General features: G+C 36.5%; 1 protein-coding gene across 20 annotated transcripts in view; it reads left to right on the top strand.

Moving 5' to 3' along the window:
* Positions 1-22,219, top strand: part of AGO3 (Argonaute 3) — a 48,500-nt gene that overhangs the window by 12,411 nt on the left and 13,870 nt on the right. For 10 of the 20 annotated variants that reach the window (XR_011416565.1, XM_032433100.2, XM_070208868.1 and 7 more), the window contains 4 exons: positions 15,612-17,029; positions 19,732-19,915; positions 19,975-20,140; positions 20,306-20,421. Coding sequence is in view for 15 of the 20 variants with exons in the window: in XM_032433100.2 (XP_032288991.1) it covers positions 15,612-17,029; positions 19,732-19,915; positions 19,975-20,140; positions 20,306-20,421 (1,884 nt within the window). In the remaining 5 variants the exon portion in view is untranslated. Of the gene's footprint in view, positions 1-15,611; positions 17,030-17,081; positions 17,106-19,731; positions 19,916-19,974; positions 20,141-20,198; positions 20,422-22,219 lie in introns of those variants that run through there. The other 10 variants (XR_011416568.1, XR_011416567.1, XR_011416569.1 and 7 more) reach the window with 4 other exon arrangements.

The raw sequence follows: 22,219 nt of genomic DNA, 5'->3' as shown, positions 1-22,219 counted from the left end.
AGCAGCTCAGTGTGACGTCGCTTTCGGGGAACAATTCCTGGTGTGTTATGGAATGAAAACAATCGGAGTAGGATCCTTTCTTATACTCATTGAAATCTAGGGGTGGTTGCTTGTACGACGTTGAAGGGCAAATGTAAACTACTCAGCGATTGCCTGTATACTTGTTTAGAGTGCACTTGCGGTGTTCGGAGCAGCAGCCCAATATGATGTTTAGTAGAATTATTTGCACAATCACAACTGGACAAATGGCAAAAGTCAGGGTGAAATATGCGTTACTAATACACGCGTCTTCGATTGTGAGCTTATCTAAAATTATGACTTAACAAACATTAAGTAAACTTTTGAGCTATGCAATAAAAACAACTTCCAACGCCTTTCTTATTGATTGCCTTGACCAACGGCGCCTCTGTAATTTTGATGTTCTATAAATCGTTTGCGTTTTCCTTGCCGGCCATCACCTTTAAGACTGTGTCCTAGAACGTGTCAGATGTCTAATTCCACTAACTTGCCAAAAAATGCTTGTGAGTTGCGTGGACACTTCATCAGCCATTCGTTATCAGTATCTCGCTGACAAGGCTTACAGTATGTCATAAGTATTTATTCCAGAGTGCGTCATATTCTATAATTATTGGATAGTCCAAGTGAGAGTAGTTCGTCAAAGTCACAGAAAAACCTTGAATTATAAATTCCCAACCCCACAATTATTTAAAAATAGGGCCCTAAGGATCTTTCTCATTGTCACATTACACCCGCTAGGCAGGGAAAAAGTTCATCGGTACCATGGGTAGAGCCTTCACGGTCAATGGTACACGAAGCTGTGGGTTGCCTTATGGCGAATTTATAGAATTTGTAAACGCATGTCGAAAAAATTCCTTGTCAGTCGAAAAACGTCAATGTGTAACATTTTTCCCACGGACGAAGAGTTTGGCGTTTGGCGAGGTCCTTGCTTCATTCGCGATAGATGTCACTGTCGGAAAAAATGTTAATAGTAACCTATTAAAAATTTTCCTGCAGAGCTTTACAACCGCGGTTATACTCAGCTGTCATGACCTCCTTTCTCTGGTTGCTAGCAAAGATCTCGGCAGCAATGCTTTTATAACACCAAAACAACAATTAATTTTCTTTTCAATGGGAAGCTCGTTTTCTCTAAGACAATCTGATTCGTTAAGCAATTCGCAGGCTTATCTGTCGTCAATGTCAACAAGTCAGCAGGAACATACAGCAAGGTGTATTGTAACCGCGACAAGGCATCCGCAGTTTTTTTGTCATTGCCTGGAATGTAGAAACCGCTTGTTTCTTTAGTTGCGTAGTTAATTCCCTTGTTTTTCAACCTTCTGGAAATCGTTGGTACTGCTCGTCCATTTGGGGAAAGTACTTTCCCAATTCCTTGATCCGACGCATAAGAAGGTCAAAGTGTTTCTTGTAATTAACGTACATTAGCATTACCTCTTCCGACGCTAAAATTTCTATGCGTCTTGCGAACATATTGCGTTTAACCCCAATCAAATGGATGGGAATTCTTGACATTGCCGTTCAGGAGGTGTGCTTGAAGTAGTCCACAACCGTTTCTTGAAAGTACGAAGACATCATCGACTTAGACAAACAATGTCTTATCGATTTTTTTATCGAAGAACGTCGTTTAAGGCTATTTTAAAGGGGCTATCGGATTTTACAAATCTGAAGAAAAGCCGACAAAATTCGTACTTTGCCACACTTAAGGAGAATGATGTTTTCTCTTGATACCGGTTTGTCAGGTGTATATGGGATTCAGGTCTAAGGATATGACTACTACTGCCAAGATCAATGTAATGCTATGCATCATGGGGTATTTGTCAGCCGCCTGGTTGAGCTATCCCTCGACGAACTATCTGAAATGTACTATCTGCGTATTATTACCCGCAGCATCGATGTCCTTCTAGGCAACAACCTAAATTGGATTTTTTAAGGTAAATGGTGCTTTCTAAAAAATGCCCTTCAGGAAGGTTTCTACTTCAGTGGGAATTCATATGTTGTACTTAGGTGGGTAAATTTCGTTGATGACGGTTGACCTTAAAAAGTCGTTTTAAGGTAGTTCGTCAATTCTGTTTTGTTTAATCAGGCTGTGTTATCTTATGATTATGGAACGTTAGGAAGTAGAAACAAAATTTATAATCTATGGTTTGCCCCTGTTTAAAAAAATATTAGATTTTTAAAAGCATTGATAGGGAATATATATACTGCTGACCTTTCGGCGCCATCTTGTGTTGATGGCATTAAGTTCAGTTGGCTAACCCTTTGTAACGCATTTGTCATGACGTTGCCGGTTCCTGGTCGCTATAGCACTTCGTGTTTGTAATTCTCAACAAGTACAACTACAAGAGAATGTTTTATGGGTGGATGATCGGTACAAATGTATACTTTTGCTTTTAATGCCCAAACCGGCTGCGTAATTTTTTTTTAGTTTTCGAGAGCGATTTGTAAAGAAATATCATTTATTGGTCGTTCGTTATAGAAAAGTACCATGTAAGTTAAGTACTTCTTTGTACTCTATAGCTTCTTCTTTGTCTTTTATAGCTTCTTTGTGGAAATTATCAAGTCTTCAAAGAGAGTTAAGTGGTGGCTTTGTAATTTTAGCGACATTTTTAATATACCGTCTATAGTAGCCGTTGGGCCTTGCAACGCTTACAGATTTTACAGGGTTTTAAGAAGATTATAGTTAGCAATTGCTAACACTTTCTTTGGACTCGTTACCTCGCTTTTTTCGGAAATAATAAAACCTAGGAGTTCATTCACCGGTCTCTGAAAAACTTACATTTCATATTGATCTTATGTAAGGACTCGAAAATTGTTAAATATGCAATTTATTGTCTATATTGAAAATGTTCTTCAGATCGTGAAAATTCATATTAGCCGTTATTAGTAGCTCTTTTATCTATTAACTTACCTCGATCTTTAGGGAAATGGGGTACTAGTAGAATTTAGGGTGACCTGGTCAATCATTCGTAGTTTTACTTTCTGCTTTCATTTTATAGAGTAGAGTTTTTAATTAGTCTGCCCAAGATGTGTCTATGTTAAACAGTCCGTTTTAGAGATTGGTTTCGCATTTATTTCATTTATGAATGGAATATATATATTTATGATCCCTTTTTTTTATTTTCATTTTTGTTTCTATTTTTTCCCAAAATAGCATCGTACGCTAAAAGGTTAGCAATATTTCTGATTGACAACTTTGTGGTGTGTAATGCACTACCGCCAATAGTTACTTCTTCAATAAATTTTTGATTTCGGATCAGATTAGACCAATTTTTGTTGTTGCTTTAAGGCCTCGCTGCTGCATCCTGTCTGCGCACTCGTGTCTGTTTTGAAAAACTCGCATCATGCAGTCATGTTTTATATTTTATTTTTTTTTATTAATGGTCGACAAAACGGGTGTCTTCCTTATTATTTAATAGATTATACATACAATAGATAATGGAATTATATGCTAGAAGCCTAGTTAGAAAACTCAATTTTCTATATAACACCACCGACCTTTTTCATAGTTAATTTTGTCAGTGACGCTATTAGAGCCTACATCTAAGCAGAAGGGTGTAAGTAGGTAAAAAGTGTTCTTAAGTAAAATTAAAAATAATCTTAATTTGCTATAATAATTAAGAAAATACAATAAATAGGAAAAAGAAAGTAAGAAGATTGTTAATAAAGTAAAAAAATGTAAGCTAGATATAAATAGTGTTAAGAAGATGGGACAAAGAGAAAAGTTATGGAAAATCACCGACCGAATTTACAGCCTGTCCGGCAAGCTAGGCCGCTGCTCATAGCTGGGAATGGTCAGTGACTTCCTGAAGATATCCTGAAAGTAACGATTTTATTAGGGGTAGGGAAAGTTCGGTAGAGAAAACGTGATGCAAACTATAATAATTTTTACATAGCTCGCGAAAGGATAACTTCTGGTTGGTCCGGAACAGAGAATTGAAGACGCTCTAGCAAAAAAGGAGAATCTATATAGCCAATAATCAACTTATGTAGATGGACAACACCGAGAATTGTCCTACGGCTGGTTAACGACGCAAGAAGCACCCTGCTGAAGTAGGATAGCAACAGAAGATTAGGGTCCCAATTCAAAACTCGTTAGGCAAAACGCAGAAATTGCTTTCGAACAGATTCAATACGATCCTGGCTATTGTTATTCTGCGGAGTCCAGATGCAAGAGCAGTATTCAAGGATAGGGCGAACAAGGGGGATGTACAGAAGTTTCGTTATAAAAGGATCGTTAAACTCTTTGGACCATCGTTAAATTAATCCAAGTACACCATTTGCCTCATAACCGATGGTTTCTATGTGAAGATTGTAACAGAGTTTAGAATCAAAATGAACGCCTAGATCCTTTACTGTTAGTATACGTTGCCAAAGGGTATTGTCGATTATGTAACTGACAAGATAAGATGTAGTACGATAAAATGTCATAAACATACACTTTGAACAATTCAAATGCAATTGATTGGCCGAGCACAAAAGTTGCATGTTCATTATATATTTGGTCACATATACATTCACATTGTAACACTTTGTTGCAATCATCAATATTTTCATTGAAAATAATGTATTTATTCAATACCTAAACGCAAGTTAGTAGTCACGATCAAATTTAGTATGATTGGCCAGTTGATGGTTGTTGGGCTAACAAGCTATATTATTAGCACTTAATAGCGAGAAGTTAAGGATGTTATAAAAATTCCGCTTTGTCCTATAAGTTCATGCAACGGGCTGATTTCTTTATATGCTTAAATTATAGCGAACGTATTGACAATTTGCGAATATTTACAATTCTTAGCGAAGCGATCAATAAGAGATTCGATGTAGAGAACATACTAGGCAAGAGTGCATTGCGGCGTCGCTAGCATTAATGCGCTAGCCGCTTAAGACAAAGTGCAAAGGTGAAAGAGCGCGGTAACAGAAACGATAACGAAGACGATAGATAGTCAACAGCAAATAATATTGAGCTATTTTATAATATGTGAGAAACGCCAAGCAAAACAAAATAGTGACATTGCTTGCCTCGCAGGGAGAATTAATTTAACTTTTAGCTGCTGAGCCCAACATACTCCCCCCGTTGAACGATTGAGCCTCAACAGGATCGTTAAGCAGACACAACTTTTTAGTTGCTCGCATTATGATTCCATTAGCTGTCTTGAAAACTGCAACGCGTGTGATGTCTTCTGGATCTTAGAATTAATGACTGCCGTTATGTGGCACACAAGGGTACGAAGCTCTTCGAATCCCAGAACAGTTGACCCCACAACCCGATAGATGTGATGTTTTGCAGTTTTTACAGCCACTGAAGTGAGGGGATCGCGGTGGAATGAAGCGCCAGTCAATTGTGGTCGCCAAATAAAACTTAAGCATCGCCTCTGATGACAGCGACTGAGGAAAAGATTTCTTACATTTCTGACATTGTCAGACCGAATTTAACGTGGCTTGCCAAGAGTGCATATAAAGCGCTTTAGACCATTGAAAAATGCACACGTAGATAGATCCTTGACAAACTACAAATGAACGGCTTTCGTGGCGAGCCAAATAAATACGCTTATGTAGCATTTTATAGGAGCTTTGTTTTGAGTGTCAGGGTTGTAGAAGAATGGTCCGCAAAAGTCCACACCAGTTCTATCAAACGCTCGAGTTTCAACAAATCGCTCCTTTGGAAGATTAGCCATTACGTGCTCCACCAAGCGGGGCTTGTTCCGGAAACATCTGATGCATTTGCTTACAATGCTGGGAACTGTTTTGCGGCAACCAATCGGCCAATATTGCCTACGAATTTCTCCCAACAAGGCTCGTGGTCCAGCATGGAGATTCCGCTCATGAAAATGATGGCGATGGTAACTGTGTGTTGTCTAGGCAGTATAATAGGATGACAGACCTCATAAAGAAGGGTTGACTTTTCGAGGCGCCCACCAACTCGAAGAAGTATGAAGGATCCAAACGTCGGCGATCAAAAGTCCGGGGCGCCGAATACGGATAAACTAGTACACATAGACAAGATCTGTGATATGCAACACTCGTCTGCTTAACTCCAGTATTGGCTTTTCAAGAAGACAAGTCGCAGGCCAGCACCTTTGTGGACCAGTCAAAATTCAGGACCACATGACCAAACTTTTGACTGTTTAAGCTCGGGAGTGGACCTTCTGGAGAGAACGTCAGCTGGATTACTGGCTGTTGGAACATAATGCCACTGGAAGCCCGCTGTGAGCTCCTGGATGGTGGCTATCCGATGATGGTGCAACGAATACGTTGAACTTCGATTCATATCGGATTCATGAAAGACATATTGATGAATCTGACCGACAATGGAATGTACCGGTAAATAATTTCATTTCGGCTACTTCCTGCATAAATTGGGCTTACAAAAGTGCGCCACAGAGTTCAAAGCAACCTTTAAATAGGATGCCCTTTGTTTAATTTAATAAGTCGATCGCCTCTTAGACCGAGCGACCGCCAGATATAACGTCATGAAATAAATGTTGCACATCGACTGCCAATTGCTGCATTGCTCGATCGGCAAGAAATGAAGCTGGGTTTGTTCCATACGTAACTGTGTCCAACTTGAAGACACTTATTTCAGAAACAGTAGAATTTCGCCACAAGATGCATTGTAGGTAGTTATCTGGGACCGTAACTTTGACAGCGATTCATCTTGCCAATGTCTCCAGTAAGGGCAACAGGGGATGTGCGAAATCGCATCGAAATGTTAAACAGTTTCGGTTGTATGACGGTCCAGCCATCAGCACTTCATTCAGCGAACATCCAGTGCTGATGATAGCTGAACCATCAAACACGACGCACATTTTGTTGCTCGTGCTTTGTTCCCTCAGCACGCAATGATGAGGGAGAAAATATTTGCATAAACGTAACTTCTCTGGAAGGACAAGATTCATATATCCTAGCTCCATATACTTCTAAATGAAAGCGAAATACAGGGATTGAAGGTTGGGATGCCGATGCAATTTTCTCGCAAACGATATAAATTTGCCAAATGCCTGTTGATAAGATTCACCTAATTTATCCAGAGGGAGTTTGAGAGGAAGTCGCATGGAATATGCTCCTGTTGGCAACCTTTGGAAATTCTTAACAAAATGATCCTCGCAGTGAAGCTCTTCCTTTGTTGCCTTAGCAACAGGGTCTGGAAAATTTTCTACTTCTCAAAATTGAAAAGTTAACTTATCGGTTCGACCACCAGAATCAGTGCGGGAATTAGACGATACACGATTGACCAAAGAGAGGTACAGCATTGCTGGGAACCGCCACCTGCAACTATCCATCCAAAGCAAGTTTTTTGCAGAAGAGGCGATCCCGGTAGCAGTTTTATTAGCCCGACACACATTAGCTCGTAGAAAAGACCAGCTCCGATTAATAAGTCAACTCGCTGCGGCTTGTAAAAGCAAGGATCAGCGAGGCGAACATATTCAGGCAGATACCAATTAGCTGTGTTAAGGCCGATGCTTGGCTGGCGATCTGCTATAATGGAAGCTACGGTGGCTGTGATGATTGCAGAGTACTCTGACGTTTGAGATTGTAGATTGACGGTTACAGTGTATCCATCAGTAGCGAAAGGGGCGTTTCTCAGGCCAGGCTTTAAAAGTAAGTTTTATGCATATCGGACACAGCTAAAATTCTTAAAAAAATTACCTTAAATTGCACTTTCCACCGAATGAGCTTAGATTTTGCAAAAAATGCGAAACCCGTCTCAAATGATTTTTTATGTAGATCCATGCAAATGAATTTGAAGGCAAAAGGCCACCCACCAAATCTTTGAGTCCCATTTCCACCAAGGGGGAATGGATTTTTCAAAAAGTGTGAAGCAGTCCTCTAATGAATTTTAGCAATGATCTTTGAAAATATGTTTGAGGCCGATCCGAGGTTAACAAAAAAGTTTCATACCAACGTATTTCGCTAATTAACCCCTGTTGTGGAGAGAATTTTCCAAATGGCTGAAACACGTATTCATTAAGTTCTTATGTAGAGCTTTAAAATTAAGTTTGACACCACTTGAAACTTCGCCCAAAAAATATTTGAATCGCATTTCTGCCGAAGGAGTTTAGATTTTGCGAAAAATGTAAAAAAGACTCAAATCATTTTTCATATAGAGCTTTGACAATGAATTTAAGCGCGAAAAGTCACCCACCAAATCTTTAAGCCCTATTTCCACTAAGGAGGAATACATTTTTGGAAAAGTGTGAAACAGCCTTCAAATGAATTTGAACAAAGAACTTTAAAATTTTAAGGTCAGTCGGGTGGAATTTCCCGAAACCCCGTCTTAACGTGCACCTTTGTCACATAAGGTAACTACAGTGATAATTTCCTTCCTAGATCTTACGGCTTGGGCTGTGCGTTGATCAACTATCAATCAGTCAGTCAGTCAGGACAAACAGTTTTGTATATAGAGATAGTGCTCTCAGTATTGAACGAGGATGGTTTGATCCCAGACCATCAATTTGTCTGCAGGAGTTACCAGTATCGTCATAGCGATGAAGTGATATATGTATATATATATGTTGATGTGATGTAAATGAAATAAGAATTCAATAAATACTGCAAAGATTTCTTTGAATGTTCTAAACTGAACTGAATATCTATTTATTGTTCGAACTTCAGTAAAGCTAAATGTATACAATGGTTTTCTTAATATCTAGCAACATGTATCTGACAAATTGCCGTTGCAGCAGTTCAAGTGTCTTCTACGAGAATTGTTGCAACCAACATCCTTTTAAAGTGCTGGATCAGCATTGCAACAAAGGTCACAATGCTGCGCTGACACCGCCGTTTCTCGGCGGCTTGGCCTGTATATCCTGTATGGTATATTCGGTAACCCCTCCTCCCCTGGAATGAACTGACGGCCACATCGATAGAATGGCCGGAACGCACATCGCTGAAGGCTCCGCTGAGTGTAAAGATGAATAATGCAGATATTGTCAGTATAGTAAGCAGTATATAAAGTGTGAAAAGGTGGTCGGTGGCTGTCGTCTTCTTGACGATTTGGTCGTTTCGGCTTGATAATGTCTGTAATGTCTGTGTTCTTGCAGATTCGAATCTTAGAACGTGTTGTTTATGTTCATTTGTTTGAACGATTCTGTGGACAGTTCTGTCCTTTGTTCAAACTCCATTACAGTATCATCGTATGATAAGCCATTGTTAATGGCCTAACAAGTGTCAAATGTTACAATAACTGACCCATTGATTATGAAGGGTCTGTGACATGAAGACGTGACATTGGTGTTTATAGTGTTAAAGACGAAGAGGTGTCGTTGTTCCACTTCTCTGATGGCCGACATCCTTGATGTCGCTTGTTGCCGTTTGGTAAAAGAGAATGCTTTTAAGACGGTGGCTATTGACTAAGTTCGTTTGTGTAAATGTGTTTTCGCATATAAATGTCTGATGTACTTAGGGACATTTGTTTTCAAAGTACAAGATTTATCCGTGTTGGTCGTATAAGATGTAGTTTGGTACTATCAGAAATTTAGTGTGGTATAACAGTAGGGGAACAATGTGTTCTTGTTTGTTTAATATCGGAATTTTTACATGGAATGTTATATTAAAGCTATTTATGTAAGTTTCTAATGTTAACAATCTATATAAGTTCATCGGATGCTACTAATACATTTTAGCTTGAAATGAATTCGTTTATAAATCTAATTTCTGTTTCGGATAGTATGAATTTAGATATTATATTCAACTTAGTTAGCAGAATACTTTCTGCTATATTATCTATGTGGTTATATAACACATATATATATTATTTATTCTTGTTATATACTGAAATAGGTGTATTTTATTATGTTCTACGTTTAATGTTTTGTAAATGTTATTTTTATAATTTTTAATGAAATAATTAATTATATCCTGTTCTTAGGTTATATGCTCGGTAATCTGAAATCATAAAATAGTTTCTTGATTAAATATTATTTGTTTGTTGACATTTTCAGTAATTTGGTTTTCGTTTTCTTTAATAACATTGAATTTATCATCAATAGATTGTGCGTCTCTTGCGTCCATATTTCCTGTTACTACTTTTATTACACTACCAAGACCATTTTCTAAACCTCTCTTTTCCCTTTTTTTTGGTAGTAATACGTTTATTTTGATTCTTAGCTGGTCTATTTTTGCTTTTAGACTGTCTATAATTTCTCCTGAAAACTTTACTTGTCTTAGGTCATTTAATACTGTTTCGAATTTTTCTGTGTTTTCTAACAAGTTTTGTGTGCTGATTTTGTGTAAAAGGTGTTTATATGATGTTATAATTCTTGCGTTCCCCAGGTTTATTATTGCGACTCTGTCGTGCTCCTCATCCAGCATAATCTGTAAAATATGACTGTAATTACTATTTTGTCCTTTTAACACCCTGAACCCATTAAACATGGGTATAAGGGTATATTGTATTTGTGCAAAATCCAAATGTTTGTAACAGGCAGAAGGAAGCATCTCCGAACCCATAAGGTATATATATTCTTGATCAGCTCCAATAGCCGAGTCGATCTAGCCATGTCCGTCTGTCTGTCTGTCCATCCGTCCGTCCGTATGTATGAACGCAAGGATCTCAGAGACTATAAGAGCTAGAGACTTGACATTAGATGTAGGTGCTCCTAGTGCCTGCGAAGATCGAGTTTGCTTCCGACAATCGATAACGTACTCCTTTTTCAAGCAATCGATTAAAACCGATATCGACAACCTGTTTTTTGAGCAAATTGGGTAAATAATAAGAGCTAGAGTCACCAAACATGATATGTTGCTTCTAGAATATTACATATATGTCAAGTATCTTTCATTTTATACCTATCGCCACCTCCCCGCTATCACCCCAGAGCTATAAATCAAGTTAATAACCAAACTTTTATTGCCAACCAATTTAAGCCACAATTTAAATGCAATTGACTTTTTCAGAATACACAAATATTCTATTGTACACTAAGATATACTGTAGAAAATTTCATAAAGATCGGTTAAGAAAAAACCAAAGTTATATGCAACTGCAAAATTGAGTGGGGAAGCAGCTTTAAGAATTTCTGTATACATGTACACACACACATTAATGCGCGTCTGCTTCGAATTCTAACAGCATGGTAATTGCGATTTTCTGTAATGTAATTTCAGTTCCTTTTTTTATCATAAGTACTTAATTAATGGTGCGGCTGCTGAGTAGAGGCATAGCAAGTGGTACTGTCTGTCGCAAGTTCGAGCCCTATCGGGGAAAGTTTTTTTTTCTTTTTTGCTGTGTAGCTGTTGAGTAGAGTCGACAGCAAGGAATGCGTCAGTTGCGAGTTCGAACCCTGCCAAGGGAACCTTTTTTTTTTTTGAAATTTATTTGGTATTGGAGTAAGAGGGTTCATGGTATTCCCTAGTCGGAAGCTCCTAACTAGAACCTCGTACTTGTTTAATTTTTGATTTGTGTATCCTTTGATTTTTGTGTGATATAAAGGTTGGACGTTTGTCCTTTATATTTAGTGAATCAGGGCGTTATTTTATTTCTCCTATTTTCTTTTCTAAAAACTGTGTCGCCTTCATTGAGGGTTTCGGAGTGATCTCTGTTTTCGCTCAGTTTTGTTCTATTTTTCATTTTATTTTCTATGCTCTCCTTTATCTCGGGGTATATGATATTTCCGAATTCATTAAGTTTTTGGAGATAATCGTGTTCGTTATGTGGGGAAGCGTTTTGCGTTAATATTGTGCGGTCTTCCGTGGAAGATCTCGTAGGGTGTATATTTTGTTGTTGAATGGATGAAGAGTTATTGTAAGTATGTTGTCAGTGTCTCGAAGAAAATGTCTTCATGGTCGCAGTTTGAGTTTTTCTTTTGTTTAAAATTATTCTTTATATCTCTGTTAGAGACGAACGGAGTCGTTACACTGGGGAATTTTTTCAAGATTGTTGAAATTAATTAAAATGCACTAATATAGTATATTGTGCAAAAATCTTTAAAAATATGTAAGTAAATTCGGAACCTTCATCGCAATTCTAGTTTCTTTCGTTTCCTGTCGTACTTGAGTGCTTGGCATATATCGCAGTCATTAATAATAATCGATGTTTTGGTCTTAAATAATGGGAAATATATGGATTTTCTTAGTTGAGCTACTGTTTCGTCTATTCCCTTGTGGTTGTTCGCCACGTGGTATTGACGTATTTCTAGTTCTTGTTCGTTTGGGTCGGTGTTGTATCTCAGTAGTGTGACACATCTAATGACCTTATATAACTGAATTGGTAGGAAGTATTCTTTTAAAGTTTCCTCAATAGTTTTAAAATTTTCGTCAGGTGCAAAAATAGCGCATGTTTTGTTAGGAGGTTTAAGAATCTTTTTCAAAATATAATCGTTCTTCTGAATTTGTTTTTGAAAGGTACGGAAGTCATGATTTCAGATTGTGTTCCAACTTTGAATACAGTATGTACATTGAATTCTTTTAAAGGTTTGTTGAAAATAGGAATCGTATTAATGTTATTCTTATTTATGGGGAAAACAACGTCGTTATTATTAACGTCGCCAGTTACGCGGCTAAGGGCGCCGGCTACTACGTTTTGGGGTCATTTCTTGTATATTATCTCGTATTCGTACTCGAGTAGCTGTAGTTTCCATCAAACCAATTTCGAATTTGGTTCCTTGAAGATCATAAGTCAAGTCAATGGCCTATGATCCGTAACTATTTTTCTACAGTTGAATCATTTACCTCTGTGTCTGATAAGGTTCTGCTAGCGAAAGACACCAGTTTGTCGTGGTTAAGTATAAAAGGTTTAGTAAGTAAGTATAAAAGGTTAGTAAGTAGTAAGTATAAAAGGTTTTTGATAATCTGGATATTAAAGGATCGTGTCATTACATAGCAGAGTTTTGCGAGTTTCAAATGCTTTATTATATTCCTCACTTATTTTTACTGTTGCTTTGGCTTTAAGTTTTTGTGTCAAGGGTTTAGTGATTGCTGCGAAATCTTTTATGAACTTTCTATAGTAACCGAGCAGTCCTAGGAAGGATTTGATTTGTCTTCTGGTTTTTATCATAGGGAGTGCTTTAATGACAATTATCTTGTCGGGGTAAGGTTTTATACTAGAATCGGTTGCTACGTGTTGCTACCTAGGTATTCGATTTCTTGTTTGAAAAATTCAGATTTTTCTGGTTGAAGCTTTAAATTTTTTCTATTTAACCTGTCGAATACTAACTTTAGGTCATTGACGTGTTCTTGGAGTGAAGATGAAAAGACTATAATGTCGTCAATATAGATTAAACAACAATTACCGTCTGCTAAGATGTTGTCCATCACCTTTTGGAAGGTGGCTGGGGCATTTGAAAGCTCGAAGGTCATTCGTACAAATTCAAAATGTACTCCTATTGCCGAAAAGGCTGTTTTGCTAATATCCCGTGGATCCATCTCAACTTGGTGGTGTTCACTAGCTAGATATAAAGCCGTAAGGTATTTGTCTCTACCTATCCTGTCAAGAACATCGTTAATGTTTGGCATGGGGTACTTATCATTTACGGTTTTTTCGTTTAGTTTCTATTGTCGATCACTAGTCTCCATTTCTTATTCTTTGAGGCGTAGGGTTTCTTTGAAACTGGGAAAATTGATGCGCTCCATGTGGAATGGCTGTGTCTGATTATGTCTTGTTCTAAAAGTTTTGTGATTTTTCTCTTAATTTCTTGTTTTTCTATAAAGCTGTATCGGAATGGTTTTGTATGCAATGTAGTCTGTCTTCTATGTTTGACCAATTTAGTGAAGGGGAGGTTGTCTTCCTTTCGATAAAAAAGTTTAGGGAATTTTTTGCAAAGGTCTTTAAGCGCTTTTAAGTCTTCAACGTCCGCAATTGGGTAAGTATATACCGTCCTTTGGTTTATTATTATTAATTTTGGATATGGCATTTATCTCAATGTAATCGTTCTCGCGGTATTTATTGACTTGTAATTCTGAGTCGAGGCATAATTTCTGTTTGTCTTGTGAGTAATTGATTACTTCCATAAGACTGAAATTGTGTTTGGCTTGATACAGTCTTCCAGGTATGAGGACATCTTTGGAAATCATTTTGGTTCGCACCAAAATACGCCGTTAGCGATGCTGACGGGTAATTTTACTATGTTCTTGGACCATTCGTCCAAAATGTGAAGTTCTGAAGTTGTATTGTTTTCTATGTGCATCTTAATGTTGAAACGTTAAGTCTCTTTGGAGATATTGATATTTTTTACCTGTTGTAAAATATCGATTCAAATTAATACGTCGAAGTATAGGTGGAATTGACATAGGATTACTTGATAATGTGTATTATCTCTTGGGTATGTACGTTGAGTACTGTTTTAATTGAAATTGGGTTTGTTAGGGTGATTTGGTTTGAATTTGTGACAATTTTTGGGTTTGTGAATGACAAGGTTGCACCTGTGTCTATCATAAACTTTATGGGGTATCCGGATTTTAAATGGATAACAATGTTAAGGGGAGCCTGGTTTTTCTTTAACTAAGTATCCTGTTTGTTTGTCGCGGCTAATCGGTAGAAGTCTGTTCCATGGTATGTACAGTACCTCTGGTTCTGTTCAAGTTTAAGTTTTCATCTAATCGTTCTGGTGGTCATTTTGTATTATTGCCGGTACGTTATTTTTCATTTCATTCGGGGCGTACTGTCGATAGTCCCTCTTTTTCCGGTCTCTCTTGGCATGTAACCGTTACTTTGGTTGCCCTGATATCGTTTTGCTGTCCGTCAGATTGGCTATTCTGTTTTCTGTTTCTAGTTTCTTGTTTCAACCTGTTTTCTTGGAAGTAAATGTGCCTTTCTTTAATAGCCCATGCGAAGGCTTCCTGAAGGTTAGTGGGTCTCATCGATCTTACTGCTAATCCTAGTGGACCTGTGAGCCATGTTAAAAACGTATTTATACAAGTGTTTGCGAACAATTGTTTCTTTGTTTTAATCAATATATCAATTTGATAACGGCTGTCCTGATATCGCAAATTTTTTAAATAAAACTTGCATTGGGTATTGAGGTTATGTAATTCGAACATGAGAGCCTATTAAGGTATTGCACTCCTTTTATAAGGTATGGCACTCCGGTCTATTACATAAACTTTAAAAAAACTTACCAGCATCCTACTTCCTACACAAACTGCGGTGATGCTATATCGTCTATAAAGAACATCAGAGCCGGAGTCCAACAAGGCAGCGTTCTGGGAAAACTGTTATTCACTGTATACACATCAGAGCCTCTTGGTCGCCACGTATGCGGATGATACTGCTTTTCTTAAAACGGCCAACACACCGCAATACACGTCCTCTATTATGCAGCGTCAGTTAGACCAAAAAGAACCAAAAAGAGTCCACCGATATCTCCCTCACGCTGCGCAAAGGCAAGACGGCTCAAAAGAACACACCCACTTGACCTCCTCCAAAGAATCTAACTCAACATATTCAACTGCTACTTAACAGTCAACGTTCACAGAAAACATTTCATTAATGCCCAAAAAGTTTTTATTTGCATATTTTTAATAAGAACAATAATTATGTTAAAATAATATATATAATATATATGCTGTATTGAGTTTTTGAATATTTTAAGAAATTCTTCTTTCTACGTCTTAAAAATTACTTGTATACTTTTAACTTTTTTACCAACATTATTTTACAGGTACGCCGGTTAACTTGTCATGTAATTATATAGGAGTAAAGTCTGACCCTAAGAAAGGAGTTTACCTTTATGAAGTACGATTCAATCCTCCCGTTGATTCAATTCATTTAAGAATGAAGTATTTAAATGAACACAAAAACCGATTTGGAGGAGCTAAAACCTTTGATGGATCCATCCTGTACTTACCGATTTTATTAGAAAGGGAATTGACAACTTTTGTTTCCAAAAATGTTGAAAATAAGGATATTGAAATAAGACTTCTGTTTAAAAAAAAAGAGTCTCTTAAGAATTGTATACAATTGTACAATATATTATTTGATCGCGTAATGAAATCTTTAAATTATGTTAAATTTGATCGAAAGCATTTTGATCCCTCACGACCAAAAGTTATTCCTATGGCGAAGTTAGAAGTTTGGCCGGGCTATGTTATTGCTGTCGATGAATACGACGGTGGTTTAATGCTGTGCTGCGATGTATCACATCGTTTACTATGCCAAAAAACAGTATTGGATATGCTAATAGAGATTTATCAACACAACAAGATTAATTACCAAGATATAGCTAAAAAATATTTAGTTGGAAGCATAGTTTTAACTCGATATAATAATCGGATGTATAGAATTGATGATATATGTTTTTCCCAAAATCCACATTCAGAATTTGAAACAAGAACGGGATCTCAAAGCTACGTTGAATACTACAAAAACCACCATAATATTTACATTAAAGACGGCAAGCAACCATTACTTATAAGCTTAAAACAAATGAGGAAAGAGAAAACTGTCAATACAGAAAACATACAGTTTTGCTTAATCCCTGAACTGTGTTACCTTACCGGCCTTCACGATGAAATTCGGTCAGACAAAAAACTAATGCGTGAAATAGCAACTTTCACTAGTGTTACTCCAAATCAGCGTATACTAGCTCTTGATAAATATTTTAAAAATGTATCTGAAAACGACGAAGCGAAAGAAATCCTTGAAAACTGGGGCTTATCGCTCTTTAAAAACTATCATAATGCAATTGGTCGGAAAATGGATTCAGAGCAAATATATTTTGCTAACCAATGCATTTTAGCTGATCATAAGGCAGACTTTTCAAAAGATGTCACAAACAATGAAATGCTAGAAGTTAAACATATAAAAAGTTGGATCGTTATTCACCAAAAAAATGATGTTCGATCGGCAAAAGCGTTTTTAACTAATGTAGAACGATGCTCCGAAGCTTTTGGAATGAGCATATGCAAGCCAACTATAATTACATTGGAACAAGATAGAGTCGATACATATGTTGATGCTTTACGACGAAACATTAGAACACAAACCCAAATAGTTGTTTGTATATGTCCGAATATCAGAGATGACAGATATAGTGCTATAAAAAAAATTTGCTGCTCGGAGCTACCGGTCGCATCACAGGTAATAAATTTATTAATAAATATATATATATCTCTTAATTTCCTCACAATAGATTTGTTAAGGTTGGTGTGGTAACCGAAGGCAATGTACATTTAGCCTGAAGACGAAAATATTTAAAAACTTAGCTAATTCCATGGTATAGAAATGAAAGGAACTACCAATAAGAAAGCGAAAGGGCTTTAATTAGAGCTGGGCAACAATAAAAGGGGTATTATCTATTATCTATCTACGAAAGTTATTGTTGCGGCATGTTGTCCCAATATTCAGTAGAGAATCGGACTAGGGCTGCACATACGATTAAAAAAAAAAACTTTCCGGCGTGTCGGCGATACATTCGTAACCGACACATTTTTGCAATAATATTACTCGGCTCCGTTATTCAACGGAATACTAGATTGTCAACATTTAAAAAAAAATTCTCTAATTTTATGCTACAGAGAAATTGTTCAATCCTCAGAAACTTAAACGGGTAGAATAAATAAAATTATATACTGTTTTCTTTAAATCGATGAATAATCGATGTTTAAGTTTTGATATTTGGCCTCCTCATGGTTGTAAGCGATGCATTAAGTGCACCTGAGGAGGCTGCCAACATCTTAATTTTGTCTAATTAGTGAATTAATTACAGTTGTGCTAACAGTTTAAACCTTTTTTTTTAGAATCGGTTATTTTTTTTTTATCATTAAGCACTCATTCTCATTCTACTGGAATACTATAACCCTTTGAAACAGTAGTCAATAGGACATTTCGCGCGAAACAGATTATATTTACATTGTCAAACTGCCTTAACTGAATTCTTGTCCGTCGAATTGGGTCAAGCTCTTGTAGCATTATCCATTCAGAAAAATTAGGATAGACTTAAAAGATTCTTTTTTTTTTTACCGAAACAACCCCAGTAAAGAACTATTTCAAAATATGTTTAAAGTCCATCGCATAAGGAACCACCAGTTGGAATAAACGGATTCCGTCCAAAAAAAAATCGTACCTTTTTAAATATTTTACCGGCAATTTCATACAAGAGCGTTGAATTACGCCTAAAAATTGTCAAAACCAGTAAGAGGCTCTAGTTGAGAGCTCCCTGAATCCTCTTCTGTAAACACCAAATATAGCTCGATTGCTTTAGCAGTAATAAAAATATATTAGCAGAAAACAAGGTTCGAGTCGGGAGGTCCCGACTAGAGAATCTTTTGTCCAACACCAAATGCAGTTCGCGCAACGCGCTCTGAAGTAATAAAGATAAATTAAACAAAAAGTTCCCAACAGAGATAGAACTAGCAACTGCTGCCCGCATTAATTGCTAACGACTCTATTCAACAGCCACACCATCAAAAAAAAAAAAAAAATAATAATAATAAAATAGTTTTCCCGGTAGCGCTCGAACTTGCGACAGAGCACACCACTTGCTATGCCTCTACTCAACAGCCACACCAACAATTACTATTGAGAAAAACGATTTAAAACACAGAAAACAATCACAATTATGCTGTTAATAGAATTCGAAGCAGACGCGAATGAATGTGTGTGTACATATATACAGAAATTCTTAAAGGGTTCGTTACCTGCCCCATCCAACTGCGTACTACAGCACATAACGTTTGGGGTTTTTTTTTAACGCATCTTAATGCAATTTTCTACAGTATATCTTATTGTGCTATAGAATATTTGTGTATTCTCAAAAAGTCGATTTCATTAAAATTGTGTTTAACTTGGTGGGCAATATAAGTTGGGTTATTAACTTGATTTTTATTTAAATATTTTAAGATTTAATTTTCGGGCTACTCTTATTTTTGCGAATAAACGAATGTCTCTTGACACAATAACGACTTCTGCGTAATTGTTTCAAGATCGGTTAAGATACGCAGTTACTATTAAACAAAACGTCTAGCTATTCACGTAGTAGACTAAAAAAGTCCGTCTACATTCGCAAACAACCATGTATATGCGTGTGTTCCTTTTTCGACAGGCCTCACATGAATGTAATTAATTTAAATCGAATCTTAGGAATTCTATGTACAAATTTTCATATTGAGAATAAAGATCCTAATATATAGGGTTAAAATCTATGTTAGCGATGGATACTTGTAATTTTGTAATGGGATGAAGAAGTTTTTGTAGGTCTTAAGTTTTCCAATCTTACCATTAAATGCGGTTAAAGAGTTCAATATATTTTAATAAATTCACCACTGGTCGGGTGCCTGAACTGACCTGTGAAACTTTTAAATTTATTCTGCCCATACAGATTAAAATACACCTAATATACACAAAAGTGGCGCTTTTTATGCAGGCTTGAAGTAACTTCAATATTTATCGTCCGATAAAGCTTGATATATTCAAATAAATGAATGGGAATTATAGAATTCTGATTTCAATACAAAAGGATTTATCAACAAAAAAAAAAGGATGAATCTATATTATATAACGCTGGCAGTGCGTTCTTGAAATGCATACATTTGTACATATAAATACATATGCACGCGTGAACTCCCAAAGTTCATTGTTCTATGAGAGAATGACAGCGTTAAGAACCCGCGCAAAAACATAATGTCCACATCTTTCTTAGCTGTTCGGTATAAGAGAACTTAGATGCTAGATGCGAATCCGTTTCGCAGTTAACTGTTTTAAACTTAAACTGACATTCAATTTAGGCTGTATATTTATTTTTACAATTTAATATACTTAAGTAATGTAGTGTATATTTAAAGGTAATAAATTCAAGGACGTTATCCAACGAAACAAAAAATCGTTCCATTGTCCAAAAAATTATTTTGCAAATGAATTGTAAAATAGGAGGATCATTGTGGACTGTAAAAATTCCCTTTAAAAATATAATGATCTGTGGAATCGACTCATATCATGATCCTTGTCAAAAGGGAAACTCTGTGGCTGGTATGTTAAATAATAATATTTATACAATTTAATTCATAATATCGTAAATATTACTGCAGCATTAGTAGCTTCGCTAAACTCATCTTATACGCATTGGTATAGTAAAGCTGTTATACAAACAAAAAAAGAAGAGATTGTTAGTGGACTTACCTCGTCTTTTGAAGCTGCACTAGAATGCTATAAGACACGAAATGGCTACCTCCCTGAGAATGTAATAATTTACAGGTATGAGTACTTTTTATTTAAAGTAAATGTATTGTAACTAAAACAAAAACTTTGTCAGCACTTAATGTTCGAAAATTTTATCTTTAAGTATATTTATAATTAGGTAAACCGTTGTGCCCTAACTTTCTAATAATAATTCCAAAATTTGCTTGTTAACTAATGAAGGGTGCTAGTTGACTATCGTAGTTGGACGCTGTTAGCTTTTTTTACTGCTAGATCTAGCTCGGATCTTGAGAAACTTGCCAACCTGAACAGTCTAAGATGGGCTCCAGTTCATGCAAGTAAGAAGCTCTAGTCGGGAGCTCCCGACTAGAGGATACCCTGCACCTTAAGAAAACGTTCCCTCGGTAACGTTCGAACTCGCAGCAAACCACCCCACTTGCCGCCGCCTCTACTCAACAGCCACAGCAATAATTATGTCCCTATAAGAAGAAAAAAAAACAGATTAAAATGGGAGCACAGAAAACAATACAATCACATTTGCAATGCCGTTCAATAACTCAATAAACACTCGTATTAATGTATGTGTATACATGTATATAGATATTCTTGTAATTTGCACCAGTTGCCGCTGGCATGTGGGCTGCCAATATATATATATATATATATATAACCACACGTTTTCTTTAATAAATTCTGTGTTCCTCAACCGATCTTAATACAATTTTTAAAACACTATCTTATTGTACTTCAGAAACTGCTGCTGTACTAGAAGCTGGAAGTCAATTTTGGTGACTCCATCTCTAAAGACCTAATAGATTTGCTCGAAACAATTTCGGTATCGATTTGGATCGATTTCTTACTTGGAAGCGAAGCATGATATCGATTATCGGAAATAAACTAGTACTGTGTGGCAATTACGCCTACGCTCCGAATTTCAAGTCAATCTCTTTTAGGTTCTGTGATCCCTGCGTTTATACATACGGACGGACGGATAGACAGACAGACATGGCTAGATCGACTCGGATATTGGTGCAGTAGCATAAAGTATTATGGGATCACAGATCCTTTCTACTGCCCGATACATACATTTGCATAATACATATATCCTTTAATAAAAATCTTCGTAGCATGAAATACATACTCACCATTTTTTCTTTGGTGTTTTCCGTTCAAATTAATAATGTTGAAAGTGTAAGTAGTATGAAATTGCTTTATAGTTCGAGACACGTTTTTATACCGTTTTAGAAGGCATTATAATTTTGTCATGAACTATGTATCGCATAAAATGAAATAGTCTCTTACTTTTATTGTTATCGTCAGAAAACTATGCATAGGTTAACTTTTTTGATGCAGGCGCATAAATCTAAGTCAACGATCGGTCGAAAATTTAGTTCTTATATAAAATACTTTTTACTTTATCGAGGCATTGACCAATCCCATTATTTATTAGTTTATAAAATACATATAAGTAACATATTCTTAATATCGCAGTACTATGGTTTAAAGCATTATAAGAGGAAGAATCGATCGAGAAATGAGTTGTATATAAATAATATATTGTATATTATATTTTTTTGTCCAGGATATTTTCATTAAACTCGGCATTCACTATTCTATACTCACAATATATAATTTTAGCTTGGTAGAAAGGAAAGAAATTGTCTCATTGTGGTATTACTAGATTTTTTGCGTAAAAAATTACTAAGCCAACAAATACAAGTTGGCGGAAAAATTTGTGGTCTAGATTCGCTTTTTGTTATTAGCAGCCTAATCTGCCTTCCTTAAAAGAGATCTGCAAACAAAAGAGCCCTCGTACCTCACAACCTTTCCCCAGTGCACTTAACTTTTTTGTAAGATAGTTCGTAAAGTATTATAAATGTGTTATTTTATCTTTTTGTCCTTGGCAAATGCATTTGATATAACCTGAACCTGTTAAAAATGGATAAAAAGGGTATAATCAAAGACAATATAAACACAAAGATGAGTAACGCCCATACATTTGAATGCGACGCAAAATTTCTAGCCTGGATTTTCATCTGGTCTTTGAGGCTTCGTACGGCATGCCTGCCGACTGGTTGTTCGTTCTCCAAAGACCAGACTAACGAATGCCGAAGTCGCGACTTGCTGATGCTGACA

The sequence above is a fragment of the Drosophila virilis genome, chromosome 4 (genome assembly GCF_030788295.1).
Source record: "Drosophila virilis strain 15010-1051.87 chromosome 4, Dvir_AGI_RSII-ME, whole genome shotgun sequence".
Classification (NCBI taxonomy): Eukaryota; Metazoa; Arthropoda; class Insecta; order Diptera; family Drosophilidae; genus Drosophila; species Drosophila virilis.
This window is presented reverse-complemented; position numbering and strand designations above follow the sequence as displayed.